The sequence below is a fragment of the Cyprinodon tularosa genome, unplaced genomic scaffold, assembly GCF_016077235.1.
Source record: "Cyprinodon tularosa strain WSP-4 unplaced genomic scaffold, ASM1607723v1 ctg106, whole genome shotgun sequence".
NCBI classification, from domain to species: Eukaryota; Metazoa; Chordata; class Actinopteri; order Cyprinodontiformes; family Cyprinodontidae; genus Cyprinodon; species Cyprinodon tularosa.
The window spans coordinates 628,779-646,524 of NW_024037849.1; the positions used below are offsets into that span (position 1 = coordinate 628,779).

General features: G+C 35.5%; 1 protein-coding gene across 1 annotated transcript; it reads right to left on the minus strand.

Annotated features, from left to right (window-relative positions):
* Positions 1-152: 152 nt before the first annotated feature.
* Positions 153-15,692, minus strand: LOC119784199 (receptor-type tyrosine-protein phosphatase C-like). The gene is made up of 9 exons (XM_038286150.1): positions 15,641-15,692; positions 12,807-12,938; positions 12,547-12,687; positions 11,973-12,146; positions 10,873-11,072; positions 10,706-10,766; positions 3,368-3,461; positions 2,961-2,998; positions 153-175 (listed from the first exon to the last, which is right to left on the minus strand). Exons 1-9 carry the CDS (start codon positions 15,690-15,692, stop codon positions 153-155), a joined length of 915 nt encoding a protein of 304 aa, XP_038142078.1.
* Positions 15,693-17,746: the final 2,054 nt, after the last annotated feature.

The window sequence follows — 17,746 nt, forward strand, 5'->3', positions numbered from 1 at the left end:
CCCCCCCCCCAAAAAAAAAAAAAACACTTCAACCAGGCACTTCATGCCCCTCCTTCCAACCTTCTTTGGGGAGAGCAGAGGCGACAGCCCCGCCACCGCCAGGCCACCTAGGCCCCGCAGCCGGCCCCAGCCAAAAGCACGGACCAGGTGGCTCACTCTTCCACCAGGCCCCAGACTGCGGGCAGCAGCCGGAGAACAGTGGTGTGAGAACACCCCGATCCTCCCTGCGCCTGCCCAAATGTGGTGTTGTTGCGTGTTTCTCTCAGATGTAATTAAAACTGGGAGTACCAAGAGGGGGTTTCCAGCACAGTCCACCCCCTGTGTGATCTCACAGACACACTTTTAACTGGTTCATCCAATAATAAAAGACATTACTGGGTCTCCCACAGGCCACCATTGATTGTGGTGCTTTAGGGGTATGGAGTGAGCTTCCCTTTACCAGCCGCTATCAAGTCTTTGTTCAATTCAAGCTGGAGTCTGTTCCCACATTGCCGACATTAAGTCGGACGCTTTCCTGGTGCATGTTGGACTCCTGTAAGGTTGCTCTCTGTCACCTGTCCTATTCATAACCTTTATAGATATATTTCTAGGCGTAGCCAAGGACCAAAGGGGATCTAGTTTTGGGACAGGCAAATCTCATCCCTATTTTTCTTAGATTTACACATGAAAGCAGATGACACCCATCCAGGCCCAGATTAATGCAAAGGCAAACTAGCCATGTCCCTAAGGTCAGATTGGTTGGAGCGACCCAGACGGAGGGACAAAAGTAAAAATGGAAAATTAAAAATACATATATATGGGTGTGTTCGGTATCTACAATTTATTTCAGTGTGTTAAGAAATCAATACTTAATAATTCACCCCAAAAAATGGCATTGTTTATCTTAACATTTCTTTACCTAATGTAACCTAAGTTACTTAATTGACATCACATTAAAACCAGTCAGTTCAATCCGATGGGAGGTCAGGACGGGGTCTGGAGTCAGGGCTAAGCGGGACATTTAGCTAGTATAATTTTTGTTCACCCAATTAATTTGTCCTTTGCTGTTCCGGGAGGTCAGTGAATAAATGTGTAAAATTATGTTCTTGGTTCCAACAAAAGGAACAAGTTATTTAATGATTGCTTATTTAAATCTGCTTATACAGCACAGATAATCATCAGACGAGTGGAGGAAACTGCTAAATCAGTCCAGACCAGGAGCTGAATACCTGAAATTTGAAGAGAGGTGATCCTCGTCCATCTTGCCTTTACCCCTACAGTAGTTTCTCTCCTTGCAAAGTTTGGTCTTTTTTATACTATATTATATGACTACTTACAGAGTATTCAATTTAATCAAAATATTTGATTAGGGTATTCTGAAGAATGCAGTAGTTTACATCATTTATCTTATTCGATGTGTTTGCAACACAGTGCTGACATTTATTGGAGATTTACTGGTACTTCTGCTTTATTCTCAAAGGCTAACTTGATAGCACGTAGTTTAGCCTCAGAGTAACATATACAGTAATTACCATAATAAAAATAATAAAATGTAATACATGATCCATGACTTATTTTGACATACAGGGAACCAACTTGTCATAACCACAAACTACACAATGTAAAATGTGAATTTATTTTTATTGCTAAAGTTGGTAAGTTTCAAATTTGAATTCAGAAATTACATCAATGGAGGGGCGGATCAAAAAAATACAGTCTGGCTAGTTTAGACCATTTATTTAATCCAGCTGTGCGCCCATCCAACATGTAAGAAATTAATACTATATGAATATATATGTTAAAAATATTGAGAAAAACAAAATAAAAACAGAAATAAAAAAATACCTGCGTAGCGACAGAGAATAAGATGAATTACATAGCAGAGAAAACTGTAACTGCAAGACTCTTATTTGTTCCATATCAGGAGCAGATTAATGCAGCAGAATACATCCTTCTGTTATATTAAAGTACTTGACTTATTTCATCGAAGAACCAAGTTTTCTTAACTTGTATAAGTTGCTTGGTCTAACTTTATTTCAGTTTTTCCACCTGGAATATGGAGACATTCCTTCATTCTGATTTATCATGCTCCTTTATCTGAGGAATGAGCCTTTGTAACATAAATGAAGCAAAGGCTTAACTGTGATGATAAAATGATGATCCCTTTGATAGTGATGCGAACAAACAGTAAAATTATTTTTTACAAATTTATGACAGGACGAAACACGTAAAAAAAACTAGATTTCATATAAAAGGGGGGATCCCAAATTATTTTCCTTACAGAAACCTCAAATTACAATCAATTACTGTGAAAACCAGAGTAAAAACTATTACTTGTCTCAGAGCCCATAGTGTCACTTCTGCACCACCAGAAAACCAAAAAAACAACCTAAAAGCTCAGGTTGCACAGGCTGGTTACCCCATTAGGGCAAGGCACAGACTTCATGAAGGTAAACTGAACATTAAAAAAAATCTTAGTTCTCTGGAGGCAAACTGAAAGGAATCCAGGGAGGCTTCAGGACCCTTTATGGAGTTTAAGGAGGATGACCTCTAGATCTCAGGTACCACTAAAGAAGCTGTGGAGGTTGCAGAAGGAAAGGGTCTATGAAAGACTGTCCATTATGACAGAGAGAAACCTGGGAGGGTTCATCCACAAATATTAGGTTCAAGCATCGAAGTTCTCAGATATAACAACACATTAAATTGGGTCTTCATCTGCAGCTCCATCAGACCGTCATCAGTGATGGCTTTGATTGCAGCGGGGAGGTGGCATGTTAGCATAGACTGTAACAAGGAACAGGAAAGATCTCATCACTGCAGGAATAAAGCAACATACTTTATTTTTGCCTTTGTTCTCATATAAAAATTAACTCACTGTATTAATTCTAGATAATCTCAGTTTATACATTATGTGGTGTTCTAACCGAAGCCTAACAGTAAGAATACAGTTTATTGTTATCCTCTTACTCCACTTGACTTACTTGCTGTCATTGCTAGCAGCCCTTCTTCATTAACAGCACTGTGGGGAAAAGCAATCAGGTCAGAGGATTGTATAGTTTTGCTTGAAATTTTATAAAACCCTCGCATTAAAGAAAATGATAAATTCACACGGGTTATTCAAATAAAACAAACCTGAAAAAAGAAATAATAAATAAAAAAATACTAAATGACAATTTAGGAAAAAAAATATCAAAAAATCTATTCAAAATCAGTATGATTATCTTTTTTATTACATTTATTTATTACTTTTGTCAATTGAATTTTATTTTACTGGCAGCTGATTGTTTCTGTCTTTAATGGTAGGATATATGAACAGTAGCACAACTGTATGTAGAGGAAAGTAATTTAATAGTAAAGTCAATTTGCAGATTAGCTGAATAAGTTTTACTGTCTGATTTGTCTCCTCCTCCTGATGAAGAAAGCCACTAGTAGCGCTGCACAGGTGAGGACGACCAAACAGCCAATAAGGGCTTTATCATTGTCTGTGTAAAATAAAACAGAGAAGTTAAAGCAGACACATTAATGTACAAGTTGTAGAGAGTGTTTGGTGTTCAGCATCATTTATGCTTATTGTTTCTCTTTAAGTCAACACCTACAGAGAGTTTTAGCTTCTATTTCCACAGGCTGGCTCTTAAGCTTTCCGTTGTAAGTTTTCACCTATAATGACAAAATGTTTCTGATTAGGATCCACAGCATTCAGGAAAAAGTTACAGGGAAGCAATAAATATTTTTTTCCATTAGCTCAGCTCAGGTTTATACAAACCTTTATTCTATAGGATGTTAAGTAGTTCAGATTTTGGAATTCAAATTCAGCGTTTCCTTGAGTCTTTTTGCTGTCAGGGACCCCAACAAGTTCTGCAAAGTATTTTTTATCTGGTCCTCTAAAATCCTTAGCTGAAAATTTTATTAAGATCTTATTGTTCTCTGGATATTCAATTTTCAGTACTTCGGGTTTATCAGGTACTGTAGGAGGAAGAGAAAAGACACATATGAGGAAACATAGATAAAATGATTGAAGCAAACTGAAACATGAGAAACTTTTTCAGATTTGTAATTTATAAACACTTGAACAAAAACTGAAAATGTATTAGATTAGATTAGATTTTATTGTCTTTTCTTTTTACATACCAAACATATGCTATTTATTAGAATTTGTTTCTTTATTAATTATGCAAAACCTGCAGTGAGTCTCTGGGGTAAGACACTCACTGCAGGTTTCACATAACTACCTAACTAATAAAGATACAATTCTGGGTCAAACTAAACTTGTTAATATTCTTTTCTCAACAGGCGCAAAGAATGACAGAATACGTATGATTCTGGCACCTTGGTCTAATTCTGCTGTAAATGTAGACTCCCTCATCTGTTAAACTAATTAATAAATAATTATTAGCAGTTTTCTAGTTTTAATCCATTAACTGTTTAAAATAATCCACATACTATAATTTATTATTTGCATTAATATAAAAACTGATGAAATAATTAGGATTTTCAAAACAACAATAATTAAACCCTTAACAAATTCAAAATGTTAAAAAATATTAGCTTCCTTATAGGTGATTTATTATATCCCATGAAATCTAAAAAATACATGTATTATTTATTTGTTAAAGAAGAGTTGATCTCTTAGGAGAAAACATGGATATACTTCTGGTCAATTGCAACATGACATGGAAATGAATATCAAAGTTTTACTAAGTCCTTTTAAAGCTGTGAGTATTTAAAAAACTGCATTAATATTTCACAACATATATTGATTAGTTACTCACTTCCAGGCTCAGTCTTGCCATGAACTACTTCGTCCTTGAAATCCCTTTCTTTGTTGTAGATGGGACGGACCTTACATCTGTAATCCGTGTATGGTTGAAGTCCTCCAATGTCACACGTTCCTCCATCAGGTTTTGTTTTCTTTCTTACTTCAGCTGCACTTAAATACAGTAGCTTGTTATGAAATATTGTTATAATGATTCTAATGATACATTAAAGTTAAATAAATGCTGAAGAAGAATTTGGTCTGTTTGTCAAATTAAACATGAGGTGAATAAAACATTTCCATTAAAGTTGTCCACAGGTCACTGCTGCTTGAACATATTGATAGTTATGAATCAGAGCTTTACTGATCATATCTGGTTATTACATTGATATTAATCTCCAAATGTATTTTATGTAAAAGAAATATAACAGTTTTCCATATTCAGCTAAATATCTAATTCTTAGATGATCCTACTGAGAATATATTTAACATTATTGGATGGTAATATACTAGAAAAAAAAAAACAAATCTCATAACTTTACTCACATTTGCTGTTTTGACAATCACAGCTGTAAGAGAGCTCATCCTGGTTGTGAAGAATATCTTGACATTTATCACTCATTGTAATCCAGCTCAGGTTAATGGAAGTGTTGGATATTTTAATGATCTTTAAGTCTCTTATTTTAAAATCTGTTGGAATAAAATAATAACCACCAATCAATCAGTTCCTGTTATTGTTTTTCACTCCACACTATGTTAGTATAATAACTTTGTTCTTCTTTCCACTGAGATGCAGTAGTTTTTAACCCACCACAGTAAATGTTGACATGTACAGGTGGAGTTGTCTTATTTATGTAGACATTGTTGTTCTTGATGTCTCCAGTGCAGGCGTAGTCGGTGAACGGCTTCATATCAGATGGTTCAACTATTTTATTGTCGTTTCCTGAAGAGACACAAACATTCAATCATTTCTGGGCTTTTTGTCCTGAGATTAACACCAAGTAGAACTTTGACCCATTTAGTGAAAGTAAATATTTAGATCCAGAGAGAGAACATGTTAAAACTTTTCCCTAAAAATAATACATTTGTTTACAATGTGTCTTTAGGCAAAGATCTGTTTTTACAGTTTTTTTTTTTTTGTAATTTATTTTAAATATTTCTGACAGCTTTAGTTTCTGCTCACCTGAACATTTGTACTCAACAGTGAGAGTTTTACAACTTGAAGGTTTCTTTGGTTCGATCTTTGCTGGAAGTTTAGTGGGTTTAGGCTGATTTATGTCCTTTGGATCAATGAAATCTGAAGAACAAAAGTATCAAATAGATATAACTGATGAGACAGAAATAGATTTTTATCTTTAATAGGTTTTTGTACATACCAACAGGAACATATTGAGGGGTGGTAGATTGGCTGTATGTGCAGTTCTGTGTAGGATACTCTAAAACAAAATCTGAGCAGATATTCTCATAAGCAGGTTTGAAATTATATGATCCACTGTTGAACTCTGGAGGTGAAGCCTTGACGTATTTTGATGATAAAGAGCTGATGTCCCAACCACTCTGGTAACAGAAGTGGTTGGGATATCCAGCAGGGCAGGAGACTTTTTTAATGTCTGTTGGTTCTGAAACACAAAGCAGTTTTGTCCTAGTCATATTTCAGTACATAACGTAAATTAAGATGTGAGGATATTTTACTTACTCATTCCAGTTGTTGTTATTGTATTTTTATCTTCAGTTTTGTTACAGATGATTTTTGTATCATTGACACCAATAAGTGTGACTATTATTTCATATTTAGTGCACGGCTTCAGGGGTTTGATCTCATGAGTTGAGTTTTTATTGGAGAAAAAAACATTGTCTTTCCTTTCAAACAGACCTTCCTTCTCAGCTATGGTGTAGAGACCCTCAGTAAAATCTGTCATATTTATCAGGAAACCAAACTGGATCGATTTAAAGCTGTAAGAACCTAAACAATAACAGTTTCAAATTTTAGTTTAAACAGCATTCCAGGACTGATTATGCCAACCTGTTAGCATCATAGAGAAAAAAAGTATGTTATTTTCAATCCTTGCAAAAAAATCTCTATTTTTTATTAGAGAAAAAATCCACAAAATTGCAAATTTATAGTTTAGCTCATGACCTCAAAGCTGATACTCACACTGTGGATCTTTGCTTCCTGCAGCTGTTAAGAAACAAGATAGAAACATTAAAAATAATTTCTTTATTCATCTCAAGTAAATAATTATCTGCTGCTTTCCACTTCAAACTTGGTCCTAAAGACTGTTTTCTAAACTTTGATCCTTATCAAACAGGTATTAGAGTCAGAAACTCAGATGTGAACATAGAACCTGTGCTGGCAGCCATTGCTGTGTTTGGTTCAGTTCTTGGAGGTAGGGAGGCTGTCTGATTTTTGGCCTAGGCTCTTCCTGCATGGAGTTTGCATGTTTTCCCTGTCTATGTATGTGTGTCTCTACAGGTACTCCAACGTCCTCTCACAATAAAAAAAAAAAGCATGACTGAGGTTAATACATAGACTGCTGGAGATAGGCACAAGCCCCACTGCAAACCTGACAGATTCAGCTGGAGAAGTTAGATCAAGTTTTAGAGTGATAACAAATGAAAAGTATTTTTATAAAGTTACTCGTACTGTATGGTCCTTTTTCATTTGTTTTTTAGATTAATGTTTAGCTGATATATCTGAAATTGGTCCCTAAGTTTATTACTTGTTGTTATCAGTCGTGAACACCTTAAATATTTTAGCTCACAATTTGTGCCTTCATACAATCTTTGAGAAATGCTGTGGTGACCATTATTTTTGTCTGATAAAACTGCCTTTAGTTTAAGTTGTTCAAAGAAAAAATACTACGGCAACATAAAAACAATTCAACAGTTGTACTTACTGTTGGCTAAAAAATTCAAATGCAGCACAGCAGAAGCTGGTAAGTGTAGAGACCTGCCATTTTTATCGGTTATCAGATATTAATGCAGAAAAGCTTCTTTCCTCATTAAGAGGAAGTTAACAGAAACTTTGAAAAGAGCCAAAGATGGCCTTTACAGATTAAATAAACCACCAATAAATAACAACCATCATATTTATTCGTTCGATTGATGACTTTTAAAGTCAGCTCCTCCAGCTTTCTTTATGTGGTCTCAATCATCTTGTAGTTTGAGGCATTTCTTGGAAGCATTATTTACCTGAAAAGACTATTTTCTGTTTCCCTGTAAGAAAGTATTGTTTTTTGTAGAAACATTTTCTATAGATTTTAACCTTTATCTATTAATTGTCTTTGTCATCGCCTTCCTCAAAACTTTATTTTATACCAAGTTAATCATTTTTAGCAGTCAGGCTTGCTGTCAGAATATGGCAGGTCCCGTTTTAGGACCAAAGTCTATAAACTTCCTTAAAACAAACCAGACTGAAACTTCTATTTGTATATTTTTCTAAAGAAGACCATCCTGTGTTCAAACCAAAGAAATTATGCAACCTTAACTGTCACCTGTTTTATTCACATTCAGGAACAGATGATTTTTCCACACCGTGACACAAAGCGGTCTACCAGCCTCCCGTTATCATGATGCTGATACATGATCTTAAAATGTCTCTTAAGTTATACAATGAGAGAAACTATAATGTGACAGATTAATTAACCTTAAATTTACAGTTTTCATGTAAAAACTCATCTAAAGGGAAAAATGTTGACGTTTTTATTTATAGAAATATGAATAAAAAAATTAGAACTCATTAAATTTTTCTGTTATTATCCCTATTTAGGATTTTTTTTTTAATAATTATTTTACATTGCAAGTTGGGGAAATAAGCTAAAATGCAGAGGTCTCTTTCTCTGTTTTTATTTATATATTGTGTTTAGGATTGTCAAAAGCAAAAAATTAAAATAAGCATTAATCCTTAAAAAAAGCTGTCTCCAAATAAAAAACACGCTTTAAAGGCAAGAGTTGTTGTAAAACATGTAGCCTATTTAACATTTAACATATGAACAGGATTAACATCTGTTACTCAGTAAAATGACTGAAATATTACTATTTTTCTTACACAACACACTCACTTTTTAATTATAGTTAAATATAATAACTCACCAAGAGCCAGAGTACTGCTGACAGTCCATATCAGCAAGGTAAAGCCTGCCATATCCAAGAGTGTCAACTGTCTGAACATTGCATCTAATAAAAATTTCTACATGCAGAAGATGTAACAAATGCTTTCATTCTATGACGAGGAACAGGAAAAGAAGTAAACCACACCGATAGAGCACTGGTGGTAATGATCTGTGCTGGTCTCACTGCTTGCTTTTGGTTTCCAGTTAAATGTTGAATTCTAAACCAGAGTGGCTTGATCTGCACATGAAAAATAAAAGGCTAAAAAAAAGGTGAAGGGCATGTCTTTATTTAAATCCACATCGCCATAATGTGATGACAGAACTACAATCAGGATTCATTGAAACCATAGAGGAAAAACAACAGAAGTGTCGGTGAGGAGAGAGATAGAAGGAGATCAGGTACTAGAAAAGGAAGATGATGCATCTGAACTGTTTGCATTTTAAAAGTCAAATATTTATTGCATGATAATTGAAGTATTGTTAAAGATTATAATAGAAATATGTTCAACAGCTGGCCTTCCATAACAAGAGTGAACAGGTTAGGCACTATTTTCAACATAATAATATAATAGGGTCTGGGTGTCTATTTTAAATACTAAGGTAAATCTGAAGAACATTTGTGACACATTTCTAACCTCTTAGATAGAAGCTTCAAAATAAAGATGACATTAAAATCAAGTTTACAAGTTTATAATGCCTGAAATATCTGGCAGGGAAAGAGGAACAGAGGAATGTACTGACTAGTTTATTCAAAAGTCAGAATGATGTTTCTTTTGCTCCTTAAGATTCAGAAAATGGACAGATTTAAATGATGGGACAGTTTCTGGGAAGCACGCCGCTGAAACCACCTAGAAGTGACTGACTCTTGGCCTCAGTATTCTTTGGGTCCTGCGTATGGCCCTGGGTTTAAGTGTCAAATTTCTCAGATACAACAACACATTAAATTGGGTCTTCATCTGCAGCTCCATCAGTCCGCCATCAGTGATTGCTTTGATTGCAGCGGGGAGGTGGCATGTTAGCATAGACTGTAACAAGGAACAGGAAAGATCTCATCACTGCAGGAATAAAGCAACATACTTTATTTTTGGCTTTGTTCTCATATAAAAATTAACTCACTGTATTAATTCTAGATAATCTCAGTTTATACGTTATGTGGTGCTCTAACCAAGGCCTAACTGTAAGAATACAGTTTATTGTTATCCTCTTACTACACTTGACTTACTTGCAGTTGTGGTTAGCAGCCCTTTGTCGTTAAAAATACTGTGGGGAAAAGCAATAAGGTCAGAGGATTATAAAGTTTTGCTTTAAAGTTTACAAACCCTCCCATTAAAGAAAAGATGAATTCACACTGGTAATTTAAATAACACAAAACTGAAAAAAGAAATCATAAATAAAAAACACTAAATGACAATTTAGGAAAATAAAATAAAAATACATTAAAAAAAATCTATTCAAAATCAGTATGATTATCTTTTTTATTACATTTATTTATTACTTTTGTCAATTAAATTTTATTTTACTGGCAGCTGATTTTTTTTTTCTCCCTGATTTTAATGGTAGGGTATATGAACTGTAGCACATCTGTATGTAGAGGAAAGTAATACAGTAATAAAGTCAACAAGCAGATTAGCTGAATATGTTTTACTGTCTGCTTTGTCTCCTCCTCCTGATGAAGAAAGCCAGTAGTAGCGCTGCACAGATGATAACGACCAAACAGCGAATAAGGGCTTTATCATTGTCTGTGTAAAATATAACAGAGTTGTTAAAGCAGACACATTAATGTACAAATTGTAGAGAGTTAAGCTGTGTTTGGTGTTCAGCATCACTTATGCTTATTGTTTCTCTTTCAGTCAACACCCACAGAGAGTTTTAGCTTCTATTTCCACAGACTCGCTCTCAAGCTTTCCGTTGTACGTTTTAACCTTTAATGACAAAATATTTCTAATTAGGATCCACAGCATTCAGGAAAAGGTTACAGGAAAGCAATAAATATTTTTTCCCATGAAATCAGCTCAGGTTTATACAAACCTTTATTCTGTAGGACGTTAAGTATTTCAGATCTTGGAATTCAAATTCAGGGTTTTGTTGAGTCTTTTCGCTGCCAGGGACCCCAACAAGTTCTGCAATGTATTTTGTTTCTGGTCCTCTAAATGTCTTAGCTGAAAATTTTACCAAGATCTTATTGTTCTCTGGATAATCAATTTTCAGTACTTCAGGTTTATCAGGTACTGTAGGAGGAAGAGAAAAGACACATATGAGGAAACATAGATAAAATGATGGAAGCAAACTGAAACATGAGAAACTTTTTCAGATTTGTAATTTATAAACACTTGAACAAAAACTGATAATGTATTAGATTAGATTAGATTCATTATCTTCAGGAGGTTTTCATTTGGAAATTTTGACATTGATGATTATTGTATGATCAGCAGGTCCCTCATTAAACAGGGAATTATTAAGAATTACTATGACAATATTATCTTTTCTTTTTATGTACCAAACATATGCTATTTATTAAAATGGATTTCTTTATTAATTATGTGAAACCTGCAGTGAGTCTCTGGTGTAAGACACTCACTGCAGGTTTCACAGAATTAATAAAGATACAATTCTGGGTCAAAAAATAAACTTGTCAATATTCTTTTCTCAACAGGCGCAAAGAATGACAGAATACGTATGATTCTGGCACCTTGGTCTAATTCTGCTGTAAATGTAGACTCCCTCATCTGTTAAACTAATTCATAAATAATTATTAGCAGTTTTCTAGTTTTAATCCATTTACTGTTTTAAATAATCCACATACTATAATTTACTATTTGAATTAATATAAAAACTGATGAAAGAATTTGGATTTTCAAAACAACATTTAAGCCCTTAGCAAATTCAAACTGTTTAAAAATAATAGCTTCCTTGTAAGTGATTTAATATATCCCATGGAATCTAAAAAATACATGTTTTATTTATTTGTTAAAGAAGAGTTGGATTTCCTAGGAGAAAACATGGATGTACTTCCGTTCAAACGCAATGACATACAAATGAATTGAAAGGTTATGCTAAATAATTTTAAATTTGTGAGTACTTAAAAAAATGCATTAATATTTCACAAAATATATTCATTAGTTACTCACTTCCAGGCTCAGTCTTTATTGTAACTTCTTCTTCCTTGAAAGGCCCTTCTTTGTTGTAGATGGGACGGACCTTACATCTGTAATCCGTGAATGGTTCAAGTCCTCCATTGTCACACGTTCCTCCGTCAGGTTTTGTTTTCTTTTTTGCTTCAGCTGCAACCTTACGTCCAGGATCTGTATTGTGGTTTATTTAAATACAGTAGCTTGGTATGAAATATTGTTAGAATAATTTCAATGATACATGTTAAAGTTGAATAAATGCTGAAGAAGAATTTGGCCTGTTTGTCAAATTAAACATGAGGTGAATAAAATATTTCCATTAAAGTCGTCCACAGGTCACTGCTGCTTGAACACATTGATAGTTATGAATCAGAGCTTTACTGATCATATCTGGTTATTACATTGATATTAATCTCCAAATGTATTTTGTGTAAAAGAATTAAAACTGATAGATAGAAAAGTTTTCAATTTTTCAGCTAAATATCTAATACTTAGATGATCCTACTGAGAATATATTTAACATTATTGGATGTTAATATACTAAAAAAAAACCAAATCTAATAACTTTACTCACATTTGCTGTTCTGACAATCACAGCTGTAAGAGAGCTCATCCAGGTTGTGAAGAATATCTTGACATTTATCACTTGTTGTTATCCAGCTCAGGTTAATGGAAGTGTTGAATGTTCTGATCTTTAAATCTCTTATTTTAAAATCTGTTGGAATAAAATAATAACCACCAATGAATCCAGTTCCTTTTGTTTTTCACTCCACACTTTGTTAATATAATAACTTTGTTCTTCTTTCCACTGAGATGCAGTAGTTTTTAACCCACCACAGTAAATGTTGACGTGTACAGATGGAGTTGTGTTATTTATGGAGACACTGTTATTCTTGATGTCTCCAGTAAAGTTGTAGTCAGTGAACGGCTTCATATCAGATGGTTCAACGTTGGTTTTGTCGTTTCCTGAAGAGACACAAACATTCAATCATTTCTGGGCTTTTTGTTCTGAGATTAACTCCAAGTAGAACTTTGACCCGTTTAGTAAAAGTAAATATTTAGATCCAGAGAGAGAACATGTTAAAACTTTTAACATGGCGCTCTAAGCCCCATCTGAGGCTGTTCCTGAGCCGCAGTCGGCGGCCCCCTCTGAGGCTGTTCCTGAGCCGCAGTCGGCGGCCCCATCTGAGGCTGTTCCTGAGCCACAGTCGGCGGCCCCCTCTGAGGCTGTTCCTGAGCCGCAGTCGGCGGCCCCATCTGAGGCTGTTCCTGAGCCGCAGTCGGCGGCCCCCAAGGCGGCTGCTGCGGCTGCGTCTGAGACGGCGGCCCCCAAGGCGGCTGATGCGGCTTCGTCAGAGACGGCGTTGCCAGCCTCCTCCTGAGGCCCCCCTTCGTCTGAGACGGCGTTGTCGCCGGCCCCACGGCCGGCCTCCAGAGACTTTGATTCTCCTCCGCCCACCCTGGGTGGGTTGTTTTGTTTTTCGGACTCTGGCATTCGGTTTTGTGTTTTTTGCCCTCCTTCCTGGTTCCCCCTCCACCCACCCTGGGTGGGTTGTTTTTTGTTTATGGACATTTTAGGGCGTCTGGGATCCGCCCTTAAGTGGGGGATACTGTCATGGTCTTGGTTCTGTTTTACTTTACCTTGCTCCGTGTTTTCTAGTTTTATTGGTTTAATTCCAGTTTTGTTGTAATTTCTAGATTCATGTTCTCGCGTTTTTCTGTTGTCCCCTGTTGCCCTCTTGTGTGTGTTCCTTTCCCCTTGGCTCCCTCGTTGTCTCCTTTCACACCTGCTCCTTGTAAGCTCGTTAGCCCTACCTTTGTCTCTGTCAGCTATGTTCTCCCTCTGCTCTCACTCTTTGTTGGTTCCTTGTTGTTGCTGGTCCGGTCGTCGCCGTTGTCCTCTCACCTCCTCATTCCCTGGCTCCTTGTGCGTGTTTTCCCTTGATGTTTCCATGGTTCTGGTCTGTTACATTTTCTGTTGGACTTTTGGATTACTGCCTTAGCTAACCTTTTTTCATCATTAAAAAACGCAGGAATTCATCTCAGCCTCTCTGCCTCTGCATTTGGATCCTCTAAACCACTACCAAGACGTGACACAAACCTGGTCATAAAGTATGATTTCTAAAGTTTGATCCTTATCAAAAAAAATATTTTTTTTATATTTTCACTCATGATACTTTTTGCATTTTTTTTAGATTCATGTTTAGCTGATATATCTGAAATTGGTCCCTAAGTTTATTACTTGTTGTTATCAGTTGTGAACACCTTAAATATTTTAGCTCACAATTTATGCCTTCGCACAAATTTTGAGAAATGCTGTGGTGACCATTTTTTTTGTCTGATAAAACTGCCTTTAGTTTATGTTGTTAAAAAAAAAATAATACTACAGCAAAATAAAAACAATTAAACAGTTGTACTTACTGTTGGCTAAAAAAATTCAAATGCAGCACAGCAGAAGCTGGAAAGTGTAGAGACCTGCCATTTTCATTGGTTGCTGTTTTTATGCATTATTGCAGCTGGATAGCAGATTTTAATGCAGAAAAGCTTCTTTCCTCATTAAGAGGAAGTTAATAGAAACTTTGAAAAGAACCAAAGATGGCCTGTACAGATGAAATAAACCACCAATAAATAACAACCATCATATTTATTGGTTCGATTGATGACTTTTAAAGTCAGCTCCTCCAGCTTTCTTTATGTGGTCTCGATCATCTTGTTTTGAGGCATTTCTCAGACGCTTCTTACCACTTAGAATCATTATTTACCTGAAAAGACTATTTTCTGTTTCCCTGTAAGAAAGTATTGTTTTTTTGTAGAAATATTTTCTATAGATTTTAACCTTTATCTATTAATTGTCTTTGTCATCACCTGCCTCAAAACTTTATTTTATACCAAGTTAATCATTTTTAGCAGTCGGGCTTGCTGTCAGAATATGGCAGGTCCCGTTTTAGGGCCAAAGTCTATAAACTTCCTTAAAACAAACCAGACTACATTTATTTGTATATTTTTCTAAAGAAGACCATCCTGTGTTCCAACCAAAGAAATTATGCAACCTTAACTGTCACCTGTTTTATTCACATTCAGGAACAGATGATTTTTCCACACCGTGACACAAAGCGGTCTACCAGCCTCCCGTTATCATGATGCTGATACATGATATTAAAATGTCTCTTACGTTATACAATGAGAGAAACTATGATGTGACGGATTAATTAACCTTAAATTTACAGTTTTTATGTAAAAACTTATCTAAAGGGAAACATGTTGACATTTTTATTTATAGAAATATGAATAAAAAATTAGAAGTAATTTAATTTTTCTGTTATTATCCCTAGTTAGGATTTTTTTTTAAATAATTATTTTACGTTGTAAGTTGGGGAAATAAGCCACAATGCGGGGGTCTCCTTCTCTGTTTTTATTTATATATTGTGTTTAGGATTGCCAAAAGCAAAAAAATTAAAATAAGCATTAATACTTTTTAAAGAAAAAACTGTCTCCAAATAAAAAACACGCTTTAAAGGCAAGAGTTGTTGTAAAACAAGTAGCCTATTTAACATTTCCTAACATATGAACAGGATTAACATCTGTTACTCAGTAAAATGACTGAAATATTACTATTTTTCTTACACAACACACTCACTTTTTAGTTATAGTTAAATATAATAACTCACCAAGAGCCAGAGTACTGCTGACAGTCCATATCAGCAAGGTAAAGCCTGCCATATCCAAGAGTGTCAACTGTCTGAATGTTACATCTAATGAAAAATAAAAATTTCTACATGCAGAAGACGTAAAAAATGCTTTCATTCTATGACGAGGAACAGGAAATGAAGAAAACCACACCGATAGAGCACTGGTGGTAATGATCTGTGCTGGTCTCACTGCTTGCTCTTGGTTTCCAGTTAAATGTTAATTTTTAAATCAGTGTGGTTTGTTCTGCACATGAAAAATAAAAGGCTAAAAAAAAGGTGAAGGGCTTTATTATTAAATATGTTTTGGGACCAAATAGTGTAGCTGGATCTCTAATAAGTTATAAGAACACTTAATGTTTATTGATGTATAATGTCTTTATTTAAATCCACATTGCCATAATGTGATGACAGAACTACAGTCAAGATTCATTGAAACCACAGAGGGAAAAACAACAGAAGTAACGGTGAGGAGCAGTGAGGAGAGGGATAGAAGGAGATCAGGTACTAGAAAAGGAAGATGCTGCACCTGAACTGTTTGCATTTTAAAAGTTAAACAATTATTGCATGATAATTTAAGTATTGTTAAAGATTATAATATCCTGTCTAGGATCCTGACCGAATCGTTGGGTCAGGAAATCGATACTGAATTGAATCGCCATGATGGATGTGCTTTACACCCGTAGCATATAATCACGCACCCAACTGAACCAGTTTAACTTCTGGTGTCAGTAATATAGAAAAATTCATATTTTTCGGGTTCTCTTCAACCCAATCTCCCATTGGCTTATGGTACTCTTGGCTCACCCTTCATAATCCTCACCTGAACTGAAAAGAAAATAAAGATTAGTCATGGGCTGTCTTTTAAACTGTCTACAGTTGTCAGTGTCTCCAGTCTTAAATGGTTTCACTGGTTCTGCCTGAGTCTCATTAACTTCATCTGTTTATCAGTAAGTTCAATGCTCTCTCTCTCCTGACTAACAGCCTATATTTACTATTGAGCTACTTTCTGGAACTCCCCTCCAGTAGATAGTATAACCTATCCAAGCCTAAGAGAGAGAGGATAAAGAAGTATATAAATGAGTTGCTTGTGGCTGAAGTTATCTGCACCTCTACCTCACCTGTTGAAGCAGGTTTTTTCTTTGGTGGGAAAAAGGATGGATCACTCAGACCTTGCATTGATTACAGGGGCGAAAAAATAAAAATCCTCTTTCTCTTCTCTCAGCAGCTTTTGAATTGGTTCATTGCTCAAATTTCTTCACCAAGTTTGATCAGAGCCCAAAGAAGGACTATCTTAATCCTCCTTTTTTGCGCTTCATAGGATGGACTATTTAAGTTTTTATCTAGAAAAAAGAACATTTCAAATTAAGCTGTTTTTATTTCCGGTGCCTTTTGAATATATATGTTCTTTTTATCATAGAAGGATAATTTTAAAGTATCATACGAGTGACAATATAATTTTTTTTTTTTTTTTTTTTTGATAAGGATCAAACTTTAGAAATCAGACTTTAGGACCAGGTTTGAGCAAAAGTCTAAATCTGGCATTTTATGGATTTTTTTTGTCTGTGCCATTTTGTGGATTTCTTGCTTGGTTTGAAAATAGCGTACTTTTTCCTCTGTGATGCTAACAGGTTGACAAAATCAGTCTTGGAATCTATTTCAACTCAAATAAATGTCTTTAATGTTCCTTCCTTGTTTCCCAACAGCTGCAGGCAGCAATGATACAAACTGTAACTATGAGGTTATGGTAAATAGCATGTACTTATATAGCGCCTTTTTTCAAGTCAGTAGACTTGACCAAAGCGCTTTACACTACATTCATTCACACACACACACACTCACACTCACACACTGATGGTGGCAAGCTACATTGTAGCCACAGCTGCCCTGTGGCTCACTGACAGAAGCGGGGCTGCCGTACACTGGCGCCACCGGGCCCTCTGACCATCATCAGTAGACAATGCAGGTGAAGTGTCTTGCCCAAGGACACAACGACAATAAAAGTTGGAGCCGGGGCTGGAACCGTCAATCTTTTAATTTCAGGGCAAACTCCTACATCCAACGCCACTGTCGCCCTAGACATGAATA

Bases quoted from the DNA above. Each gene is read 5' to 3' on its own strand.
- LOC119784199 (XM_038286150.1), bottom strand. From the start codon at position 15,692: ATGGCAGGCTTTACCTTGCTGATATGGACTGTCAGCAGTACTCTGGCT. The intron at 11,073-11,972 runs GTGAGTAACTAA...TTCCTCCTACAG, and splicing joins AATAAAGACTGAGCCTGGAA to TACCTGATAAACCTGAAGTA. The intron at 176-2,960 runs GTAAGTCAAGTG...TGCTGCCCGCAG, and splicing joins GCTGCTAGCAATGACAGCAA to TCTGGGGCCTGGTGGAAGAG.